The sequence below is a fragment of the Heterodontus francisci genome, chromosome 34, assembly GCF_036365525.1.
Source record: "Heterodontus francisci isolate sHetFra1 chromosome 34, sHetFra1.hap1, whole genome shotgun sequence".
Taxonomy (NCBI): Eukaryota; Metazoa; Chordata; class Chondrichthyes; order Heterodontiformes; family Heterodontidae; genus Heterodontus; species Heterodontus francisci.
Window position 1 is genome coordinate 2693753 of NC_090404.1, and position 19432 is coordinate 2713184.

The 19432-nt window shown below is 46.1% G+C and overlaps 1 protein-coding gene across 1 annotated transcript in view; it reads right to left on the reverse strand.

Moving 5' to 3' along the window:
* Positions 1 to 16058, reverse strand: part of LOC137348912 (matrix metalloproteinase-14-like) — a 49470-nt gene extending 33412 nt beyond the window's left edge. The window contains exons 1-2 of the mRNA XM_068014142.1: positions 15904 to 16058; positions 1537 to 1659 (exon numbers count right to left, since the gene is read on the reverse strand). Of these exons, the coding sequence (XP_067870243.1) occupies positions 1537 to 1659; positions 15904 to 16007 (227 nt within the window). The 5' untranslated portion in view covers positions 16008 to 16058. The remainder of the gene's footprint in view (positions 1 to 1536; positions 1660 to 15903) is intronic.
* Positions 16059 to 19432: the final 3374 nt, after the last annotated feature.

Genomic DNA, 19432 nt, shown 5'->3' on the forward strand with positions numbered 1-19432 from the left:
AGGCCTAGTCAGAGCAGCAAGATCCCAATCTCCCCAGTGTGATCCTGAGGCCTAGTCAGAGCAGCAAGATCCCAATCTCCCCAGTGTGATCCTGAGGCCTAGTCAGAGCAGCAAGATCCCAATCTCCCCAGTGTGGTCCTGAGGCCCAGTGAGAGCAGCAAGATTCCAATCTCCCCAGTGTGGTCCTGAGGCCCAGTCAGAGCAGTAAGATCCCAATCTCCCCAGTGTGGTCCTGAGGCCCAGTGAGAGCAGCAAGATCCCAATCTCCCCAATGTGGCCCTGAGGCCCAGTGAGAGCAGCAAGATCCCAATCTCCCCAATGTGGTCCTGAGGCCCAGTGAGAGCAGCAAGATCCCAATCTCCCCAGTGTGATCCTGAGGCCCAGTGAGAGCAGCAAGATCCCAATCTCCCAGTGTGGTCCTGAGGCCCAGTCAGAGCAGCAAGATCCCAATCTCCCAGTGTGATCCTGAGGTCCAGTGAGAGCAGCAAGATCCCAATCTCCCCAGTGTGATCCTGAGGCCCAGTCAGAGCAGCAAGATCCCAATCTCCCCAGTGTGATCCTGAGGCCCAGTGAGAGCAGCAAGATCCCAATCTCCCCAGTGTGGACCTGAGGCCCAGTGAGAGCAGCAACATCCCAATCTCCCCAGTGTGATCCTGAGGCCCAGTGAGAGCAGCAAGATCCCAATCTCCCAGTGTGATCCTGAGGCCCAGTGAGAGCAGCAAGATCCCAATCTCCCCAGTGTGGTCCTGAGGCTCAGTCAGAGTAGGAAGATCCCAATCTCCCCAGTGTGATCCTGAGGCCCAGTGAGAGCAGCAAGATCCCAATCTCCCAGTGTGGTTCTGAGGCCCAGTCAGAACATCAAGATCCCAATCTCCCCAGTGTGATCCTGAGGCCTAGTCAGAACAGCAAGATCCCAATCTCCCTGTGTGGTTCTGAGGCCCACACCCCAAGCAGGAGTTTGTTGGGAGGGAGTAGAAGGGGAGTCCGATGGTAGGTCAGTTACAATCGATTTCATTGCCTCATTCCGTGAGGTTAATCAGAGGAAAGAGGTGTGAACTATAAAAGCAGCTCGGGTTCCTGCTCCTAGTCATTGACCCGGTGTGACCTTTGGTCCCTGACCCCTGCCCAATGGCCAATAACATTCTCAGAGCTGATTGGCCTGCTGATCCCATTGGCAGGGTCTCTGTGTTGGGAGGACTCAGGATATAATCCCACCTCCCTCAGTCTACTTCCCATCACTAATACTCATTCCCTGTCCGAGTGCCCTTGATCTGTTACTGTCCCTCCCCCGAGGCAGTCTCAGGGGGTCCTACTTGTGGATTCTTGATGAGTGCCTCCTACCTGCCTCGTCCACTCCTCACTCACTCCCTGCCTCACCGGCTCCCCCTCCCTTTGCCCACCCTGTGGTTCGCTCCACCCTCCCCGCACCCCCCCCCCCTTCGTCTGTGCCCTACCATCAGCCGCTCCCGCTCTCCTCTGCCTCCCTCCCCCGCTGGCCCCTTCTCCCCTCCCTTCATCTCCCCTCATGCCTCCTACCTGAAGGTGAGCTCATGCTGGTTCCACTTCAGACCCTGGATGGCAAAACGTTTCCGCCGGACATTAGTTTTCAGGATGGGGCCAAACTTGTCTGGAACGCCACAACGGGGTTTCTTCATCCACCTGGCAGGGACAGAGAGAGAAGTCAGGGGACGTCAGAATCTTGGGGAGAGGTCACAGTTTGGGTCATCAGAATTTCTTTGTTTGTTATTCTTTCCCGGGATGTGGGCGTCACTGGCCAGGCCTGCATTTATTACCCATTCCTAATTGCCCTTGAGAAGGTGGTGGTGAGCTGCCTTCTTGAACCGCTGCAGTCCATGTGGTGTAGGTACACCCACAGTGCTGTTAGGAAGGGAGTTCCAGGATTTTGACCCAGTGACAGTGAAGGAACGGTGATATAGTTCCAAGTCAGGATGGTGTGTGGCTTGGAGGGGAACTTGCAAGTGGCGATGTTCCCATGCATCTGCTGCCCTTGTCCTTCTAATTGGTAGAGGTCGTGGGTTTGGAAGGTGCTGTCTAAGGATCCTTGGTGTGTTGCTGCAGTGCATCTTGTAGATGGTACACACTGCTGCCACTGTGCGTCGGTGGTGGAGGGAGTGAATGTTTGTAGATGGGGTGCCAATCAAGCGGGCTGCTTTGTCCTGGATGGTGTCGAGCTTCTTGAGTGTTGTTGGAGCTGCACCCATCCAGGCAAGTGGAGAGTATTCCATCACACTCCTGACTTGTGCCTTGTAGATTGTGGACAGGCTTTTGGGAGTCAGGAGTTGAGTTACTCACCACAGGATTCCTCGCCTCTGACCTGCTCTTGTAGCCACGGTATTTATATGGCTACTCCAGTTCAGTTTCTGGTCAATGGTAGCCCCTAGGATGTTGATAGTGGGGAATTCAGTGATGGTAATGCCGTTGAATGTCAAGGGGAGATGATTAGATTCTCTCTTGTTGGAGATGGTCATTGCCTGGCACTTGTGTGGCGCGAATGTTACTTGCCACTTATCAGCCCAAGCCTGGATATTGTCCAGGTCTTGCTGCATTTCTACATGGACCGCTTCAGTATCTGAGGAGTCACGAATGGTGCTGAACATTGTGCAATCATCAGCGAACATCCCCACTTCAGACCTTATGATTGAAGGAAGGACATTGATGAAGCAGCTGAAGATGGTTGGGCCTAGGACACTACCCTGAGGAACTCCTGCAGTGATGTCCTGGAGCTCAGATGACTGACCTCCAACAACCACAATCGTCTTCCTTTGCGCTAGGTATGACTCCAGCCAGTGGAGAGTTTTCTCCTTGATTCCCATAGACCTCAGTTTTGCTTGGGCTCCTTGAAGCCATACTCGGTCAAATGCTGCCTTGATGTCAAGGTCAGTCACTCTCACCTCACCTCTGGAGTTCAGCTCTTTTGTCCATGTTTGAACCAAGGCTGTAATGAGGTCTGGAGCTGAGTGGCCCTGGCGGAACCCAAACTGGGCATCACTGAGCAGGTTATTGCTAAGCAAGTGCCGCTTGATAGCACTGTCAATGACACCTTCCATCACTTTACTGATGATTGAGAGTAGACTGATGGGGCGGTAATTGGCCGGGTTGGATTTGTCCTGCTTTTGGTGCACAGGACATACCTGGGCAATTTTCCACATTATTGGACAGATGCCACTGTTGTAGCTGTGCTGGAACAGCTTGGCTAGGGGTGCGGCAAGTTCTGGAGCACAGGTCTTCAGTACTATTGCCGGAATATTGTCAAGGCCCATAGTCTTTGCAGTATCCAGTGCCTTCAGTCATTTCTTGATATCACGCGGAGTGAATCAAATTGGCTGATGTCTGGCATCTGTGATGTTGGGGACTTCAGGAGGAGGCTGAGATGGATCATCAACTCGGCACTTCTGGCTGAAGATTGTTGCAAATGCTTCAGCCTTATCTTTCGCACCGATGTGCTGGGCTCCCCCATCATTGAAGATGGGGATATTTGTGGAGCTTCCTCCTCCCACTCCTCGAATCACAGTATCAGATGAGGCCATTCAGCCTGTCATGACTGTACTGGCTCTCTGAAGGAGCAATTTACTTCATGCCGCTCCCACCCCCCCCCCCCTTCTCCCCATAACCCTGCACATTCTTCCTCTTCATATAACAGTCTAATCCCCTTTTGAATGTTTCAATTGAATCTGCCTCCACCACCTTCTCAGGCAGCGCATTCCAGATCTTAACCACTCGCTGTGTGAAAAAGTTTTTCTTCATGTCACTTTTGCTTCTCTTACTAAATACTTTAAATCTGTGCCCTCTCGTTCTCGATCCTTTCACGAGTGGGAACAGTTTCTCTCTATTTACTCTGTCCAGACCCCTCATGACTTTGAATACCTCTATCAAATCACCTCTCAGCCTTCTCTTCTCCAAGGAAAACAGTCCTAACCTCTCCAATCTATCTTCATAACTGAAATTCCTCATCCCTGGAACCATTCTCCTGAATCTTTTCGGTACTCTCTCCAATGCCCTCACGTCTTTCCTAAAGTGTGGTGCCCAGAACTGGACACAATACTCCAGCTGAGGCTGAACTAGTGTTTTATACAAGTTCAACATAACCTCCTTACTCTTGTACACTATGTCCCTATTAATAAAGCCCAGGATACTGTGTGCTTTATTAACCACTCTCTCAACCTGTCCTACCACTTTCAATAATTTGTGCACAGATACAGCCTGGTCCCTCTGCTCCTGCACCCCCTTTAGAATTGTACCCTTTATTCTATATTGTCTCTCCAGGTTCTTCCTACCAAAATGAATCACTTCACATTTCTCTGCATTGAACTTCATCTGCCACCTGTCTGCCCATTCCACCAACTTGTCTGTGTCCTTTTGAAGTTCGACACTATCCTCCTCACAGTTCACAATGCTCCCAAGTTTCATATCATCTGCAAATTTTGAAATTGTGCCCTGTACACCAAGGTCTAGGTCATTAATATATATCAGGAAAAGCAAGGGTCCCAACACTGATCCCTGGAGAACTCCACTACAAACCTTCCTCCAGCCCGAAAAACATCCATTAATCACTCCTCTCTGTTTCCTGTCACTCAGACAATTCCGTATCCATGTTGCTATCGCTCCTTTTATTCCATCAGCTACAGATTTTCTCACAAGTCTGTTGTGTGACACTGTATCAAATACCTTTTCTGAGTCCATGTACACCACATCAACAGCATTGTCCTCATCAACCCTCTCTGTTACCTCCTCAAAAAAACTCCAGCAAGTTAGTTAAACATGATTTTCCCTTCACAAATCTGTGATGGCTTTCCCTAATTAACTCGCATTTGTCCATGTGACTATTGATTTTGTCCTGAATTATTATTTCTCGAAGTTTTCCCACCATTGAAGTTAAACTGACTGGCCTGTAGTTGTTGGGCTTATCTTTATACCCTTTTATGAACAAGGGTGTAACATTTGCAATTCTCCAGTCCTCTGACACCACCCCTGAATCAAAGGAAGACTGTAAATTTATGGCCAGTGCCTCTGCATTTTCCACCCACACTTCCCTCAGTATCCTTGGATGCATCTCATCTGGTCCTGGTGCTTTATCCACTTTAAGTATAGCCAGCCTATCCAATCCCTCCTCTCTATCAATTTTAAGTCCATCAGTGTCTCAATTATATTCTCTTTCATTTTGTCATGGGCAGCATCTTTTAATGGTAAAGACAAATGCAAAGTATTCACCTCATACCTCAGCTATGCCCCCTGCCTCCATGTGTAAATTCCCTTTCTGGTCTCTAATTGGCCCCACACCTCCTTTTACCACCGTTTTGCTTTTTATATGCTGATGGAAGACTTTTCGATTCCCTATTCTATTAGCTGCCAGTCTCTTCTCATGCTCTCTCTTTGCTTCTCTTGTTTGCTTTTTCACTTCCTCTCTGGACCTTCTATATTCAGCCTGGTTCTCAATAGTATTTTCTACCTGGCATCTGTCATAAGCACACTTTTTCTTCTTTATCTTAATATCTACCTCTTTCGTCATCCAGGGAGCTCTGCATTTGTTTGCCCTACCTTTTCCCTTCAAGGGAACATACCTTGACTGTGTCCGAACTATCTCTTCTTTGAAGGTAGCCCATTTTTCAGGTAGCATTTTGCCTGCCAAGCTTTGATTCCAATTTATCTGGGTCAGATCCATTCTTACCCCATTGAAGTTGGCTTTCCCCCAGTTAATTATTCTTATCCTGGATTGTTCTTTGTCCTTTTCTTTGGTCAGCATAAACCTTACAATATAATGACCTCTAAATGTTCTCTTACAGACACTTGATCCACTTGGCCCACCTCATTCCCTAGAACCAGGTCTAGCAGTGCCTCCTTTCTCAATGGACTGGAAACATCCTGCTGTAGAAATGTTTTCAGAACACACTCTGGAAACTATTGCCCCTCATTGCCCTTTACACTATGTTATGAAAGTGCTTCAATTTTTAAATATTTTTGTGAGGACTCGTGTTTTGAAATTGTGAAAACAGATTCCTTTGGAGGACTGAAGTGATTCCATAGATGCTGGACTTTTTTTTTTAAAGTTCACTGGAAGGACTTTGGGACTTGAGTTTTCTGTTTAAAAACAACACTTACTGGATGTCACATGTCTTCAGTTAAATAAACAACAGGAGCCTTGGTGACTAAGGGGGCTTGTTTACAGAGAAGCGAAATGTCAAGAGTTATGGTGGCCAAGAGTTGCTTTCATTTTGAATATTGTATTGCGTCTGCTGGGATTGTAAACTGCTGAGAGAAACACCCAGCTCATCCTTTCACCACCTCTCTGAGAAACCCTGAGACTCCAGTGTGTGATAGCTGAAATCCCTGATGTCCCATTTCTCCTGGAAAGCCTGGCAGACTACTGCTCGACATCGCCTGAAGAGAACTGCTCCAAAAAGATCCCAGTGACAGCTGCCTATGCATATTTGGGATGCCAGGAAAGGGACAACTGATATCATTCCATATCTTCTCCTTTACCTCCAAGAATTAACAAGTATTTGTCCAAAGTATTTTCTTTTGTCTTCTTTGTAAAGCGATCCCTGCAGAGAAAACCTCTTTATTTTTTCTTTAACTGGTGTGTGTGTGTGTGTGTGTGTGTGTGTGTGTGTGTGTTGGGCTAAGGTAGAAGGGAACTTTAATATTTCAATGTGTGTGTTAAGGCTTTGCATCTTTAGTGAATAAGTCTTGTTTTATAATAAATTAAAAGGTTTCTGTTTATTAAAGAAACCTGGTTGGTGGATTTTATTCTGAAATAAAAAGAGTATATAATTGACCGTATCGGTAACTGGGTAAACATTTAAATATAAGTTGTGACCTGTGGAGAAGTGGAACTAGAGAAAGACAGTGCAGTCCTTCCACCCAACATATAACTGTGGGCTCTGTGGGTGACGTGCTGACGACGTGCAATTGTAAGTGGGGTAATAATAATTCTAACAGAGAAAAGGAAAAAACCAGGTTTCTTGTGCGTTCGAGTAATATTCACACTACTGGAATGGCTTTGTCAGTTGCTACGACATTCCTGGGAGGTAGGATTTATCCTTGAGTGATGTGAAAAAGTTAACCAAGGCTCGGCTAAAAGAATTGACAGCAAAGTTGGAGTTAGAGTGAAAACCAGGAGCTAAGGAAGCAGACATAATTGAAGTAATAGCACAGCATTTGAAATTGGAAGAAGGAAAAGGCAATCTGGATGATAATTCAGTTGAATTAGCTAGAATTCAGTTGCAGATGAAGCAGCTTAAACAGGAAAGAGAATTGGAAATGAAAAAGCTTGAGCTTGAACAGGAAAAAGAAATGAAAAAAACAATTTCTTAAGGAAAGAGAAGAGAGGCAGGAGAGAGAAAAGAAAGGGAAAGAGAAAAAGAAGAAAGGGAGCAAGAAAGGGCATTCGAATGACAAAAGCTAAAACTAAAAAAAAAAAAATGGGTGGACTTGATCTCAGTGAAAATTCTGAGGAAAGAACTGAGTCCAGCCCAGGACCCAGTGGAGAACTGTTTAAATTTGTACATACCCTCCTGAAGTTTGAGGAAAGGGACGTCGAGACATTTTTCATTCCTTTTGAAAAAATAGCCAAACAGATGAAGTGGCCAAAGGAAAGCTGGACACTGCTTAGGCAAAGCAGGTTGATGGGCAGAGCTCATGAAGTATATGCTATGCTTTCTGAAGAGGCTTTTGCAGATTATGAGATGACAAAAAAGGCTATTCTTGCTGCGTATGAGTTAGTCCCTGAAGCATGCAGGCAGAAATTTCGAAACCTCTGGAAACAGCCTGGGCTGACTTATATAGAATTTACAAGGATAAAGCAAATTCATTTTGATTGTTAGATGTGGGCACTAAAGGTAGAGGCCACATGTGAGCCCCTTTGGGAAATCATTCTCCTGGAAGAATTTAAAAATTCACTCTCTCCGTTAGTAAAAACCCATGTGGAGAACCAGAATGTTTCAACAGCCAGATAGGCAGCAGAAATTATTGATGATTATGAGTTTGTTTATAAAGGCACATCCTTTGTCCGTCACCCTGACAAACCCAGGAAGGATAGAAGGTGGGAGGGTAAAATGAAGGAAAGTAGCCTGGGACAAGTAGGGATGGCTGGGAATGCCCTGGGATCTCCTCCTCAGGCCAGAAAGAAAGAAGCTGAGGGTGGAAGTGGGGTCCACAAGCCTAAGCGCTTTCATTGTCACAAGGTGGGACACCTTGGTGCAGAATGCTGGATGTTACGGGGTAAACCCATGGGACTTATTGGGGTACACAAAGCCAATGTAGAGAAAGGGCCCCTGACCGAGGGTACAGCATATCAGGCTGTAGCTCTGACTGCAGCTATAAGGCTAAATACAAAAACTACTGTAAGTGCAGGGGTTGTGAATAAGATACTTGAGAGTTATAGGGAATTCTTATCGAAAGGAAAAGTAACTCCTTATCCCTCAAGTGAAGCAAGCAAACCTATAGTTATATTTAGGGATACAGGAGCCACCCAAACTCTTTTGCTGGGAAAAGGCATAACTTTTCCACCAGAGAGCACACTGAACGCGAAAGTTTTAGTTAATGGTATTGACGGGAGTATATACCCGGAACTTTGTATTGGGTGCACCTAGAGTGTGACTTAATGTCTGGAATGGTAACTGTAGAATTTGTCCATAGTTTGCCTGTAGATGGAGTTGACCTACTCCTGGGGAATAATTTGGTCGGAGCGAAAATAGTAGCTTCTCCAGTAGTCACGGAAAAACCAAGTGAAGTCATAGAGACAGAACAGTTGCAGGAAAACGTTCCAGGAATTTTTCCTTCATATGTAGGAATGGCTAAACAAGTTCCATTGTTGGAACTTATTAGCCAGCGGCAACATGGTTTTGTGAAGGGGAGGTCATGTCTCACTAATTTGATTGAGTTTTTTGAGGAAGTGAGGAAGATGATTGATGAAGGAAGGGCAGTGGATGTTATCCATATGGACTTCAGTAAAGCCTTTGACAAGGTCCCTCATGGCAGACTGGTACAAAAGGTGAAGTCACACGGGATCAGAGGTGAGCTGGCAAGATGGATACAGAACTGGCTCGGTCATAGAAGACAGAGGGTAGCAGTGGAAGGGTGCTTTTCTGAATGGAGGGATGTGACTAGTGGTGTCCTGCAGGGATCAGTGCTGGGACCTTTGCTGTTTGCAGTATATATAAATGATTTGGAGGAAAATGTAACTGGTCTGATTAGTAAGTTTGCGGACGACACGAAGGTTGGTGGAGTTGCGGATAGTGATGAGGATTGTCAGAGGATACAGCAGGATATAGATCGGTTGGAGACTTGGGTGGAGAAATGGCAGATGGAGTTTAATCCGGACAAATGTGAGGTAATGCATTTTGGAAGGTCTAATACAGGTGGGAAATATACAGTAAATGGCAGAACCCTTAGGAGTATTGACAGGCAGAGAGATCTGGGCGTACAGGTCCACAGGTCACTGAAAGTGGCAACGCAGGTGGATAAGGTAGTCAAGAAGGCATACGGCATGCTTGCCTTCATCAGTCGGGACATAGAGTATAAAAATTGGCAAGTCATGCTGCAGCTGTACAGAACTTTAGTTAGGCCACACTTAGAATATTGCGTGCAATTCTGGTCACCACACTACCAGAAGGACGTGGAGGCTTTGGAGAGGGTACAGAAGAGGTTTACGAGGATGTTGCCTGGTCTGGAGGGCATTAGCTATGAGGAGAGGTTGGATAAACTCGGATTGTTTTCACTGGGACGACGGAGGTGGAGGGGTGACATGATAGAGGCTTACAAAGTTATGAATGGCATGGACAGAGTGGATAGTCAGAAGCTTTTTCCCAGGTGGATGAGTCAGTTACAAGGGGACATAGGTGAGAGGGACAAAGTTTAGAGGGGATGTGCGAGGCAAGTTCTTTCCACAGAGGGTGCTGAGTGCCTGGAATCTGCTGCCGGGGGAGGTGGTGGAAGCAGGTACGATAGCGACGTTTTAGAGGCATCTTGACAAATACATGAATAGGAAGGGAATAGAGGGATACGGTCCCCGGAAGTGCAGAAGGTGTTAGTTTAGGCAGGCATCAAGATCGGCGCAGGCTTGGAGGGCCGAATGGCCCGTTCCTGTGCTGTACTGCTCTTTGTTAAACTGGCACCACAGACAGATAGCTGAATATCTGAAACTTTCTTTGGGGATTTGAATAATCTAAAGGAAATGTTTAATAGTCTTCTCTGATCAAGGCTCAACAAGCTGATCCAGAGTTAAATAAAGTGGTACAATCAGCTCTCACAGAAGCTGAGGCAAAAGGAGTTCCAGAAGGTAATTATATTAAAGATGGGGTTCTGATGAGAAAGTGGAGACCTCGTCACAGACCTGCAGATGAAGAATGGACGGTAGTTCATCAGATAGTGGTAAAGCCAAACTATCGCTGGGAACTATTAAGGACAGCACATGAAATTCCTATAGCAGGACACATAGGGATCTGGAAGAGCAAATCATGCATAAGTCAACATTATTACTGGCCAGGTCTTGCCAAGGACATGGTGCAGTTTTGTAAAACATGCCAGATTGTGGGAAAACCGCAACCTGCCATAAAACCGGCACCTCTAATTCCCACACCAGTTATTGGGGAACCATTTAGGAGGGTGTTGGTAGACTGTGTAGGACCTTTACTGAAAACAAAAGCGAGACACCAATATATACACACTATCATGGATATGGCTACTCAGTTCCCAGAGGCCATTCCCTTGAGGATAATTACTGCTCGGGAGTGGCAGAGCAGTTAACTCAGTTTTTCACCAGATATTGATTACCGATTGAGGTTCAGTCGGATCAAGGTTCCAATTTTACGACTAAAAGTTTTCAGCAAGTTATGAGTAATTCGGGTGTGACACAGTTATAGTCTTCAGATACAAGGAGTTTTAAAACGGTACCATCAGACCCCAAAACGATGATCAGAGTATACTGTCATGAATATCCCCATGATTGGGATAAAGGACTAGACTTTCTTTTATTTGCCACTAGGGATTCACCTAATGAGTCTACAGGTTTTAGTCCTTTCGAATTGATTTATGGACATGAAATGAGAGGTCCTCAAAAACTAATTAAAGAAAGATTTGTCGAACAGAGGGATGAATCTTGTGTGTTAGATTATATATCCGCCTTCCGGGAACGGCTCACAAGAGCCTGCAAAGTGGCTCAGGAAAACCTGAAAGCTTCCCAAATAACCAGGAAGAAATGGGCAGACAAGCATACCAAGAAGCAAACATTTCAACCAGGGGATGAGGTGTTGGTATTACTGCATTTACAGGGTGAACCACTGAAAGCACAGTTCAGTGGTCCATATAAAGTGGTCAAGAGAGTTGGTGAGTTGGTAAAGTAAATTATTTGATTGACACCCCAGTTTGCCAGAAAAAGAATGGGCTGTGTCATATCAATATGTTGAAACAATATTATCACCGGGAGGAGGATAAGTAAGCACAGGTATGTTAGGTAGTAGGGATAGTGCGGATGAGGCAGAAGGAGACCTAGACAATTCTCAAATTGAACCTCCTACTATCTGGTTAGCTAATACTGAATTGTTAGGGAGATTGGACACTATGCTTTCATATTTAGATGCAGACCAACGAGAAGACCTAACAAGGCTACTCGTAACATTTAAAAGAGTCTATCAGGGTGCAACCTTCATCACACATGGTGTGGGTGTAGAAGAATCTGTTCCTATAAAACAGCATCCTTACCACTTAAGCCCAGAGAAACAGGCCCGGGTAAAAGCAAAAATCCAATACATGTTGGAAAACCACCCAATTGAACCCAGTCAAAGCAGCTGGAATTCCCCAGAAGCGTTAGCGCCTGAACCTGATGGTTCAATGAGATTCTGCATAGACTACAGAAAAGTTAATGCAGTAACAAAGGCAAACTCCTACCTAATTCTTCGCTTAGAAGACTATATTGACAGACTGGGCTGTGCCACGTTTCTTACAAAGATAGATTTGTTAAAAGGATACTGGCAAGTTCCTTTAACGCTCCGAGCTAAAGAAACATCAGTTTTTGTCACACCAGACAGTCTTTTCCAATGCCACATAATGCTATTCGGGTTAAAAAATGCCCCAGTCATTTTTCTGAGACTAATGAATCAAGTGGTAGCCAGTGTTCCTAACTGTGTAGGTTACCTTGATGAGGTGCTGGTATACAGTGACACTTGGAAGGACCCGCTTGAAACGACTGGCAGCTCTGTTTAGAAAATTACAGTCAGCTGATTTTGTGATAAACCTTGCCAAAAGTGAATTTGCAAAAGCGAGAGTGACCTACCTTGGGCATATGGTAGGACAAGAACAAGTGTTGCCAAGAACAGTGATAGAAAAAGCATTTTTGGAGTTCTCTATCCATAAGACTAAATGAGAAATCATAAGGTTTTTGGGGATGTGTGGTTTCTACTGCAGGTTTGTACAAAATTTTCGTTTATAGCTGTTACGCTAACAGATCTGCTACAGAACAATAAAACCAAGGTAGTGTGGTCAGGAGAGGGGCAAGCATCTTTTGTGAAGCTGAAAGCCATTTTGAGTAATGAACCAGTGTCGGCTGCTCCAAATTTCATTAAGCCCTTCAAGGTAGCAATTGATGTTATTGACCTGGGGGTCAGTGCAGTCCTGTACAAGACGATGAATCAGGCATAGAAAAGCCAGTGGGATACTTTTCCAAAAAGCTAAATCAACACCAAAAGAGATACTCGACAGTGGGAAAAGAAACCCTAAGCTTATTACTAGCTCTTAAGCATTTTGAGGTCTATGTCTGCCACGACTACAGGGAGACACTGGTATATACTGATCATAACCGCCTAGCCTTGGTGGAAAATTCAAAAACCAGAATGCCAGATTATTTTGATGGAGTCTACTATTGCAGCCCGATCACTTAAAGATTATCCATGTTGCAGGGATAAATAATGTAATTTCTGATGCTTTGTCTAGAATTTAACTTTGCTTTGAGTTATCTGAGTACAAAGATGATACAGGATAGAACTGTATTAGTTACAGGTAAAGAGTGAATGAGAATGAATATGTCAATATTAATATTTTTTTCATTTCTTTCCATTCTTTGTAATGAAACGCATTTGAAAATGGCACTTCATTCCTCCAAGAATGAAAGCATTATGAAAGTGCTTCCATTTTTAAATAATTTTGTGAGGACTCATGTTTTGAAATTGTGGAAACAGATTCCTTTGGAGGACTGAAGTGATTCCATAGATTCTGGACTTCGTTATTTTTAAAAAGATCATTGGAAGGACTTTGGGACTTGAGCTTTGTGTTTAAAAACAAGCCTTACTGGATGTCAGATATCTTAAGCTAACTAAACAACAGGAGCCTTGGTAACTATGGGAGTTGTTTACGGAGAAGTGACATGTCAAGATTTACAGTGGTCAATAGTTGGTTGTCGATTTGGATATTGTTTTGAGTCAGTTGGGGTTGTAGCCTGCTGAGAGCCTACTCTAAATCAGGAAATGGAAGGGATGGAGGAACTCAAGAAAATTACAATCACCGGGGAACTGGTACTGAACAAATTGTTGGATCTGTGGGCTGACAAGACCTAGGGTCCTGATGAACTTCATCCTAGGTTGTTAAAAGAAGTGGCTAGTGAGATAGTTGATATGTTAGTTTTAATTTTCCAAAATTCCCTAGATTCAGGGAAGGTTCCATTAGATTGGAAAATAGCAAATGTAACTCCTTTATTCAAAAAGGGAGAGACAGAAAGCAGGAAACTACAGGCCAGTTAGCTTAACATATGTCTTAGGGAAAATATTAGAAGTTATTATTAAAGACATTATAGCAGGGCATTTCGAAAAATTCATGGTAATCAGGCAGAGTCATCATGGTTTTATGAAAGGGAAATCATGTTTAACCAATTTATTGGAGTTCTTTGAGGGAGTTGCATGTGCTGTGGATAGAGGGGAACCGGTGGATGTATTGTACTTAGATTTTCAGAAGGCATTTGATAAGGTGCTACATCAAAGGTCATTGCAGAAAATAAAAGCTCATGGTGTAGGGGGTAACATATTGGCATGGATAGAAGATTGGCTAGCTAACAGGAAACAGAGAGTAGACATAAATGGGTCATTTTTTGATTGGGAAGATGTAACGAGTGGTGTGCTACAGGGATCTGTGTTGGAGCCTCAACTTTATAAAATTTATATAAATAACTTAGATGAAGGGACCGAAGGTATGGTTGCTAAATTTGCTGATAACACAAAGATAGGTATGAAAGTAAGTTGTGAAGAGGACATAAGGGGGCTACAAAGGGATATAGATAGGTTAAGTGAGTGGGCAAAGACCAGGCAAATGGAGTATAATGTGGGAAAGTGTGAACTTGCCCACTTTGGCAGGAAGAATAAAAAAGCATATTATCTAAATGGTGAGAGATTGCAGAGCTCTGAGATGCAGAGGGATCTGGGTGTCCTAGTGCATGGATCACAAAAGGTTAGTGTGCAGGTACAGAACGTAATTAGGAAAGCTAATAGAATGTTATTGCTTATTGTGAGGGGAATTGAGTACAAAAGTAGGGAGGTTATGCTTCAGCTATACAGGGCATATGGGAAAACACATCTGGAGTACTGTGTACAGTACTGGTCTCCTTATTTAAGGAAGGATATAAATGTGTTGGAGGCAGTACAGAGAAGGTTTACTAGACTAATACCTGGAATGGGCGGGCTGTCTTATGATGAAAGATTGGACAGGTTAGGTTTGTATCCGCTGGAATTTAGAAGAGTGGGAGGCCACTTGATTGAAACATATAAGATCCTGAGGGATCTTGACAGGGTGGATGTGGAAAGGATGTTTCCCTTTGTGGGAGAATCTCAAACTAGGGGTCACTGTTTAAAAATAAGGGGTCTCCCATTTAAGACAGAGATGAGGAGAAATTTATTTCTCTGAGGATCGTGAGTCTTTGGAATTCTCTTCCTCAAAAGGCACTGGAAGCAGAGTCTTTGAATATTTTTAAGGCAGAGGTAGATAGATTCTTGATAAACAAGGGGGTGAAAGGTTATCAGGGGTAGGCGGGAATGTGGAGTAATCAGTTCAGCAATGAACTTATTAAATGGGGAAGCAGGCTCGAGGGGCTGAGTGGCCTACTCCTGCTCCTAATTCGTATGTTCATATGCTCGTAAATACCCAGGTCATCCTTTCACCACCTCTCTGAGAAACCCTGAGAATCCAGTGTGTGATAGCTGAAACCCCTGATGTCCCATTTCTCCTGGAATGCCTGGCAGACTACTCCTCGACATCGCCTGAAGAGAACTGCTCCAAAAAGATCCCAGTGACAGCCGTCTCCGCGTATTTGGGACACCAGAAAAGGGATAACTGATATCATTCCATATCTTCTCCTTTTCCTTCAAGAATTAACAAGTATTTGGCCAAAAGTATTTGTTTTTTTTGGTAAATCGATCTCTGCAATGAAAACCTCTTTAATTTTTCTTTAACCAGTGTGTGATGTGAATGTTGGGCTAAGGTAGAAGAGAACTTTCATATTTCAATCTGTGTGTTAATGCTTTGGATCTTTAATGAATAAGTCTTGTTTTCTAATAAATTCATAATTTTGTTTATTAAAGAAACCTGGTTGGTGGATTTTATTCTGAAATAAAAATAGAGTATATAATTGGCCGTATCATTAACTGGGTAAAACATTTAATATATGTTGTGACCTCCCACCTTGGTCGGAACAACTAATACTATCCCACTCTATATTCGAATAATTAAATCCTTGCAAATTTGTCGCTCTACACCGATCTAGGCCTTTCTCTCCTTGGCTGGGCCCCTCGTTGCCACAGGCAACACCAGAGCCTGAGACCTATTTGTGTCTTTGTCCAGTTCCTTAAAATGCTCTGACCCATTCCCCCCCCCCCCCCACCCCCCCGCGTCCCATCCCCCGAGACTTACTGCACCGTCTTCTCGTCGAACGTTCCTGTCTCTGGTATTCCATAGAATCGCTGCATGGAAATGATGGCTTCGGTTACAGTCTGCTGCGTTCGCATGGTGGACATTCGTAGGTCTCCGGGTGGGAGGTAGCCATATTGCTGAAGCCAGCCCTGAAAGAGAAGGGGAGGGAGAGGTGATAGCTCAGGGAGGGAAGAAGGGCTGTTGGTTAAGGGGGTCTCATTAGGGTCAGCATCTGTCTGTCTGTTCCCTCAGCCTCACAACCGTTACCCATCACTGTTCCCCACTATCTGCCAGCCCCCGCCACTGACCACAAATCCTGTCCCAATTTTCCCAGGGTGGATCGATCAGGGCTGGACAGAGACAGAGCAAGAGAGCGAGAGAGAGCAAAGGGTGGGGGTGGGGGGGGGGGGGTGTGCGGAGAGAGAGAGGGAGAGCACAAGACAGAAAGAGACAGAGTGAGACAGAAAGAGACAGAGGTAGAGAGACAGGGAGGGACAGAGAGAGCATCAGAGACACACACAGAGAGAGAGAGAGACAGAGCACAAGACAGAAAGAGACAGAGTGAGACAGAAAGAGACAGAGGTAGAGAGACAGGGAGGGACAGAGACAGAGCAAGAGAGCGAGAGAGAGCAAAGGGTGGCGGTGGGGGGGGGGCGGAGAGAGAGAGGGAGAGCACAAGACAGAAAGAGACAGAGTGAGACAGAAAGAGACAGAGGTAGAGAGACAGGGAGGGACAGAGAGAGCATCAGAGACACAGAGAGAGAGAGAGAGAGACAGAGCACAAGACAGAAAGAGACAGAGTGAGACAGAAAGAAAGAGAGAGAGAGAGAGACAGGGAGGGACAGAGAAAGCACCAGAGACAGAGAGAGAGAGAGAGAGAGAGAGATACACAAGATAGAGAGAGAGAGATACACAAGACAGAGAGTAAGAGAGAGCACAAGACAGAAAGAGACAGTGAGACAGAAAGAGACAGAGGCAGAGAGACAGGGAGGGACAGAGAGAGCACCAGAGACACACAGAGAGAGAGACAGAGACAGAGAAACAGAGAGATGGAGAGACAGAAAGACGGAGAAAAACAGTGGGAGAGAGAGAGAAACACAAGACAGAGAGAGGGAGAGACAGAGGGCAGAGGGAGAGACAGAAGAAGAGAGATGGAGAGAGAGAGATAGGCAGAGACAGAGACACAGAGAAAGAGAGAGATGGAGAGAGAGAGAGAGAGAGAGAGAGAGAGAGAGATTAGTGCTGAATCCAGGAGTGTAAGATTGGATTGTGAAGATGCCACTATTCCAGTGTCTCTCACACATACACACACACTCCACCCCCTGGGGCAGAACTGGGTGAGCCAAGAGCAAGGGACCATTAACCAGCAAGACCACAGATGGGCCAGACTCGCAGCAAGCAGTCTAACTGGGGTTTGAGAATGGAGAGCAGGAACCTGAGGGGAAACAGGAGCTGAGGAGCAGGGTTGGGAGAGAGCGGGGGAATAGGAGAGAGCGGGGGGATGGGAGAGAGCGGGGGGATGGGAGAGAGCGGGGGAATGGGAGAGAGCGGGGGGATGGGAGAGAGCGGGGGGATGGGAGAGAGCGGGGGGATGGGAGAGAGCGGGGGGATGGGAGAGAGCGGGGGGATGGGAGAGAGCGGGAGAATGGGAGAGAGCGGGGGGATGGGAGAGAGCGGGGGAATGGGGGAATGAGATAATGAGACAGGATCTATTCAGTCTTTCTCAGAGTCTGGTGAATGGGGAAATAAATCTTCTTCTTCAATTGACAATCCTGTTTGCTGCAGGTGGGTGTGTCTGTTCACTGTGTTGACATGTCTCTCATCAGACGATAAACATTATTAAACTCTGTGTCGCCTGTTGCAACAGGATTTAAACGGCCAAGTAGTCATCCTATCAACCTCCTCATGTATGTTTATCCCGAGACAGAGAGAGAGAGAGAGAGATCTCGGAATCCAGAATTGTCACGGTATCAAGCTGAATCAAGAAAGGAATTGCACTATATTGTATAAACGGAAAGTCAAGCTGACACCCACATCGAAAATGTCAGTATTTCAAACACACAGGAGCTGCATTTATATAGTGCCTTCTGCAGCAGCAGGACATCCCAAAGTGGATAGCAGATGATGAAGTATTTTGGGAACTGAGCTTACTGTTCTTTCTGTGTCCCCCAAGGACAAACTAACATCTAACCCACACCGAGTCCCGTTCCCCCATCACCCCCTGTGCTCACTGACCGACACTGGCTCCCGGTCAAGCAACACCTCGATATTAACATTCTCATCCTGGTTTTCCAATCCCTCCATGTCCTCATCCCCTCCCTATCTCTGTAATCTCCCCCAGCTTCAACACCCTCCCTATCTCTGTAATCTCCCCAGCTCCTACAACCCTCCCTATCTCTGTAATCTCCCCAGCTCCTACAACCCTCCCTATCTCTCTAATCTCCCCCAGCTCCTACACCCCCCTCCCTATCTCTCTAATCTCCCCCAGCTCCAACACCCCTCCCTATCTCTCTAATCTCCCCCAGCTCCAACCACCCCTCCCTATCTCTAACCTCCCCCAGCTCCTACACCCCTCCCTATCTCTCTAATCTCCCCCAGCTCCTACACCCCTCCCTATCTCTAACCTCCCTCCAGCCCCTACACCCCTCCCTCTCTCTGTAATCTCCTCCAGTCCCCTACATCCCTCCCTATCTCTGTAAACTCCTCCAGCCCCTACAACCCTCCCTATCTCTGTAACGTCCTCCAGGCCCTACACTCCGCACTATCTCTGTAATCTCCTCCAGCCCCTACAACCCTCCCTATCTCTGTAAACTCCTCCAGCCCCTACAACCCTCCCTATCTCTGAAATCTCCTCCAGCCCCCACAAACCTCTAACAGTGCAGCGCTCCCTCAGTACTGACCCCTCCGATAATGCGGCACTCTCTGAGTACTGACCCTCCGGAAGTGTGACACTCCCTCAGTAGTGACCCTCCGACCATGCGGCAATCTCTCAGTACAAACCCTCCGACAGTGCGGCGCTCCCCGAGTACAGACCCTCCGACAGTGCGGCGCTTCCTCAGTACTGACCCTCCGACAGTGCGGCGCTCCCCGAGTACTGATCCTCCGACAGTGCGGAACTCCCTCTGCACTGACCCTTCGACAGTGCAGCACTCCCTCAGTACTGACCCTCCGACAGTGCGGCACTCCCTCAGTACAGACCCTCTGACAGTGCGGCACTCCCTGAGTACTGACCCTCTGACAGTGCGGCACTCCCTCTATACTGTAACTTGGGGAGTGTTGGTCTGGATTATGGGTTCGGGTCTCTGGAGGTGGGGGGTGGGGGACTGAGAGGCACAACAGTGGGTAACAATATCCCTTCAAAGTCTACAGGTTCCAGATAATGTCCCAGTCAGGACCCAATGGAACAAAAGTCATCCCAGCGGAAAGACACCTGTTAAAGGGGCACCAGCGGGGAGCCTCCCTCTTTCTAGCTGATGTCCCTGATGGAGAGAAGTCCTCTTTAAAAGAGGATCGCTGAGGCTGAGATCTC